The 5,499-nt window shown below is 35.4% G+C and overlaps 2 protein-coding genes across 2 annotated transcripts; both read left to right on the top strand.

Moving 5' to 3' along the window:
• Window positions 1-2,925: 2,925 nt before the first annotated feature.
• LOC145297065 (protein FAM200A-like) lies at window positions 2,926-3,369 on the top strand. Its single transcript, XM_080143294.1, has one exon. It carries the CDS (start codon window positions 2,926-2,928, stop codon window positions 3,367-3,369), a length of 444 nt encoding a protein of 147 aa, XP_079999420.1.
• Window positions 3,370-3,643: 274 nt separating this feature from the next.
• On the top strand, window positions 3,644-4,105 carry LOC145297064 (zinc finger BED domain-containing protein 5-like). Its single transcript, XM_080143293.1, has one exon. It carries the CDS (start codon window positions 3,644-3,646, stop codon window positions 4,103-4,105), a length of 462 nt encoding a protein of 153 aa, XP_079999419.1.
• Window positions 4,106-5,499: the final 1,394 nt, after the last annotated feature.

Raw genomic sequence — 5,499 nt, 5'->3', positions numbered from 1 at the left:
ATTAGATGTGGGAGGTGTACATAAGTGTTCATAACGAGTATATATATATATATATATATATATATATATATATATATATATATATATATATGTGTGTGTGTGTGTGTGTGTGTGTGTGTGTGTGTGTGTGTGTGTGTGTGTGTGTGTGTGTGTGTGTGCGTGTGTGTGTATATGTGTGTGTGTGTGTGTGTGTGTTAACGTATATCAGTGATCGTCTCGTAATTTTGTTTATCTCAAAGCCAGCTCTCTATTTTGGGGGGGGCTACACAGCAACGTCTGAGACCGCAGAGATATCCGTCTCGAAACCACACTGCAAGAATACCGGGATATTGTCATCACTACATTGCTGTATGCCCTTTAGACTTGGACTATCTATGCCACACATGCAAAGAAATGTAATCACCTGTCTTAGAAAAATTATAAAAATCGAATTGCAAGACAAGATCCCTGGCACTGATGTTTTGGAAAGGGCCAAATTATCTTCACACTATTTCAGAAGTCCCGGGTTCGTTGGGCTGGGCATTTTGCGCGTATGTCAGATGAGCGCCTCCCAAAATAGCTCCCGTATGGTGAATTTTCAACTAGAAAATGGCGTGTAGGTGGACAAAAGAAACGCTTCAAAGACAAGCTAAATGTGTCTCTCAAAGCCTCGTGGGAAGTGTTAGCAAAGAATAGATGATGTAAGTGGCATGGTTCAATCAACTGAGACTCCATGGCAACGGAGACAAACCTTTTATTTATTTATTCCATTTTCACTCCAAACAAGGCATAGTGCTACTCTGATGTAGGGGCTACTATCGGGAGCATAAGTTGCAGGAATACTATGTAGGGAGTTGAGCAGCAAGATGTTTGTTCACATTACACTTGAACTTATGCATGTCAGTACAGTTGGAAAAGCTGGAACCACAAAAGGGAGTTCCAAAGCAGTTCTGCGGAAGAAACTATTAGAGTAAAAGGCTTTTTTACATCTAAGGATCTCTACTGTGTAGGGGTGGGACTTTGCTGCTAGGTAGGTTTGTCGGGGTATTTACGTCGAGGGGATACAAGAGGTCGTAGTTCGTCAGAGCATCCATAATTAAAGTACATGTAGAACAGGTAGAGGGATGCAACATTTCGTCGATGGGGTAGAGGTTGAAGCCTAGATCAGGAGTTTTCAAACTGTGGTCTGCGGACCACAGAGGGTCCGCAAGGACAAGACAGGGGGTCCTTTGCCGGGCAGCAAAAACGTTTTATAGGTAATTTGATTTTATATATGTTTTTAATCGAAAATTTTCTTCTGTATCTACCTAAAATTTTAATTTTGTAGTTAAATTTAAGCTCTTTCCTTTAATGGAACCCCATCAGCACCGCCAATTTTAAATTTCGTCTGATGGTTTTAATTTACTACATTTTTAATACTAAATTAATAAATGTAGTAAACTCGATTTATTTTAAACATTTGTTAGTTTTTTTATTTTTATTTTGGTAATTACTTATCTGTTACCATGCAACTGACGCACTAAAAATTCAAAATATGTATTTTTAACAAAATTCGTTTCTTCTGCTATAGTGATTGATACACATTTTATGTTTATTTGTTTTTTTTTTGTTTTGTCTTTTTTTGTAGAAAGATTAAAAATTTTAAAATAAGTTATTGATAGTTTTTAATTTAAATTACGTAGTTATAATTTGTAATATTAAAATACTTGTTACTTATTATTTATAACATCTTATTTTAACCAACTTCATAATTTAAACAAATGAAAAATCTGTTGTCGTTTCGTAATCATTTTATTTATTGGCCGACATACGGAAGAACTTTCTTTAAATAAATAGTTTAAGTTTATTTCTGCTACTTAATCCATATTTTTTTATTTTAAATATTTTTGGTTACGTTCTTTATTCTTTTTCTGTTCTGTAGCATTGGCTTAATTATTGACGTGTGAGTTTTTAAATTTTAAATGTCAAAACGGTTTGAAATAATAAACGTTTTGTTTTGGGATTTTATTCTAACTGGTAGAAATAACTGGTAGAAATAACTGGTAGAAATCTGTTTAACCTCTTTAATACAACAAAATTGCTTTTTCAGTTGAACATTTAATAAATTTGTTTATAGTGCGTTTACGGTAACAATGAAAAAGGAAGCAAGGTACTTGATCGGCACAAATCCTACACTCCAAAGTTTTCATTTTTATGAAATGTATTTTTTCTTTTTCCTATGATTTTGAACATTTATAAAAATATAAAGAGTTGTTATTTGTTATTGCTGTTGGAATATATTCGACGTTGTGTTCCTGCGTAGTTTTTTGTTTTTTTTACACAAAATTAAATCTCCTGCGTAGTACAGAACAGGATTACAACGGGGCTTGAGCATTGATCGCATGTAAGGGATTCTTAATGTCTGAATATCTGATTTTTACTTATTTATGTTCTTAAATGACTAAGCTTGCATTATTTATACGAAAAATATTTTATCAGATTTTGCTTTTCCAGGGTGCAAACTTTACCCATGAATAAATTTTTGAAACGGAAAGCTCATGATGAAATCAACTCAGAATCTGATACAGAGACAGAAAGAGAAGAGATTGTTCAGAAAAAACAAATTAAGAAAATATGATGGAGGGTATATTCGATTTGAACTCATTGAAAGTGTGTCCAATGCTAACAGACCACAATGTTTACTTTGTCATAAGTTGTTGTCGAATGAAGCCCTGAAGCTAAATTGCAGCGACATTTCACAACATTACTTCCTCAATTTGCCACAAAATCAAAAGATTTTTTTGAAAGAAAAATAAATGATTATTTAAAGCAGAGAAAAACTTTTGCAATGTCAATAACATCAAATCATAAGCTATTACGGGCATCTTATTTAGTGGCACTGAGAGTGGCTCGTGCTAAGAAGGTCCATAATATTGCTGAGGAACTGTATTGCCCTGTGCAATAGAAATGTGTGAGGCAGTTTTGGATGAAAAATGTGCTGCGAAATTGAAAGCTGTGCCATTGTCAGATAACACAACTGCGCGAAGAATAGAAGATATGTCAGACGACATAAAAACTCTGTTAATTGACAGTGAAAACAGAATGAAAACAGGCATTTTTGCATTACAACGTGATGAAAGCACATATATTACCAGTGGATCTCAACTTATGGTGGATGTGCGATATTGTTGGGAAAGTGAAATGCTTGAAGATTTTCTATTTTGCCATCCTATGCCCACTAGAACAACTGGTGAGGAAGTTTTTAAAATATTGGACTCTTTTCTTTCTAAATTAGGCTTGTTATGGAGCCAGTGTATTGGTATATGTACAGATGGGGCGGTGTCAATGACCGGTATTCACTCAGGTGTTGTGGGGCATGTTAAGAAAGTATCACTGCAACACATTAAATGATTCATCAAAAAACTCAGGTTGCCAAAAAATGGATAATTCTTTGTCCGAAGTCTTGTCATCTTGTATTAAAGTGATAAATTTCATTAAAACCAGACAAGTGTTTGGTCGTTTCTTTGCAATACTCTGAGGTGAGATGGGGATTGAACATTCAAGTCTGTTGTTTCATACAAAGGTAAGATGGCTATAACGAGGTAAAGTAATTCAACGTTTATTTGAACTTAGAGAAAAACTGTTGATGTTTCTGTGTGTTCATAATGTTGAACTGGCTTCGATAATGGCCGATAAAATTTGGCTTTGCAAAGTTGCTTATCTGGCAGATATATTCAACAAACTTAATGAACTGAATTTATCTCTACACGGAAGAAATTCAAATATTTTATTTAGTCATGACAAAATACAAGCCTTCGAGAAAAAACTGAATATATGGACTACAAAAGTTAGTAAGAAAACTTTAGATATGTTCATTACACTGGACGAATATCTCAGCAACAATGATTCAGTTAATGCTGATTTGATAATTGCAGATGTTAAACGACATTTGATATCACTAGCCGAACATTTTGACAAATATTTCTCGAAAGATATTCCAGATAATATTGAAAATTTTGATTGGATCAGAAATCCGTTTAATGCTGAAATAGCTGATCGCATGGTCACAGGAAATGAACAGGAAGAACTGGCTGAAATTTCATGCGACAGAAGTTTAAAAATCAATTGTATGCAGCAACAAGTTTAAAAATTCTGGCTCACTGTAGCCTTCGAATATCCATTGTTATCTCGAAAGACAGTTAAGATTTTGTTACCGTTTGCAACAACATATTTATGCGAAGCAGGATTTTCGGCACTGACCAATCTGAAAAACAAATTAAGATCCAGACTTGCTCCAGAAAGTGACTTACGTGTATGTTTGTCAGTAATTCAGGCAAGAATTCACAGTTTGTCCAAAGCCAAGCAAGCACATCCTTCTCACTAAGTTTGTATTGAAAATTCCTACGTGTGTGTAATTGACAATAAAACTATTTGTAAAATATTATTGCTGTTTTCATTTAATGTTAATATTTTAAGCATTATGGACTTTTCTTGCTCTAGCTGTTAATATTGTTGTCACTAGAATAAAAATCACAGACGATCAATCTTCGGCCTATGGCTGATTAAAAACTGGTGAGAAATGCAGATTACGCCCAGTCGTTATCATGCCACGGTTATCGGAAGAAAGGCGACACCAAGCAATCGGACATTTTACTGCCGGGGCATCACTTTCATAATCGTTTATAAGGGGGTCCTTAAAGTAAAGCCTGAAATATAAAGGAGTCCGCAAGTCAGGAAGTTTGAAAACCCCTGGCCTAGATGACAGTTCAGGACCTATCAGCTTGGCGACTCTCTTTTGAATCTTCTCCAGGAGTGAGAGACTAGTAGCAGATGCACCAGCCCAAATGTGACAGCAATACTCCATACATGGGTTTGGATGAGAAAGAGAGGAAAAGCACACTCCGTCCGCAAGTCGAGGGCAACAAGCACTTCAACAACAGCTACTGACTATGGGTTCTCCACTTGTGGTAGATATTTTCAAGCACACATTTGTCTGTCAAGTCATCTGCGGCTACTAAATCCAATCAACTACAAACCAGTGATGTTCGCGGTCTTCATCGACAACGATAAACAAGCATCACCATCATAAATGTTGTGTATATTTATAACAGTACATGTTATATAGGGTCTATATAAAATTTGTTTGTGGTTGTATATACATCCAACACGTTTTCATAACAGGACAATACATAACAGATGGTTCTTTAAACAAAACGACGATTAATATTGCCTTAGCCTTTTGACTAGGAACAAAGTCTAGTATATGTTCTGATATTACACTTCTGTCCTCGGTCAGTAGAGGAGAAATCCTTCTAGACTGAAAGAATTTAATTTTTGTTCGTATCCAGAGCGCCTCTTTTGAGGGAGCTGGATTTAAAACCGACCTTTTGTCTAACTCTGCACTCGTTGGAAGGCAAGTAGATAAGAACATTCTCGGTAGGAACACCAGCAAAAGACACATAAACTTTTCAAAGTTTTTTCCGTACTTCCTGCAATTAAAGATGCTGTTCCTCCGAAAACGGAAACGCCAAGACGTGAAAT

The sequence above is a fragment of the Euprymna scolopes genome, chromosome 17, assembly GCF_053919585.1.
Source record: "Euprymna scolopes isolate OS-2025 chromosome 17, ASM5391958v1, whole genome shotgun sequence".
Taxonomy (NCBI): Eukaryota; Metazoa; Mollusca; class Cephalopoda; order Sepiida; family Sepiolidae; genus Euprymna; species Euprymna scolopes.
The sequence above is the reverse complement of the archived record's forward strand: the minus strand, read 5'-3'. Positions and strand labels throughout refer to the sequence as shown.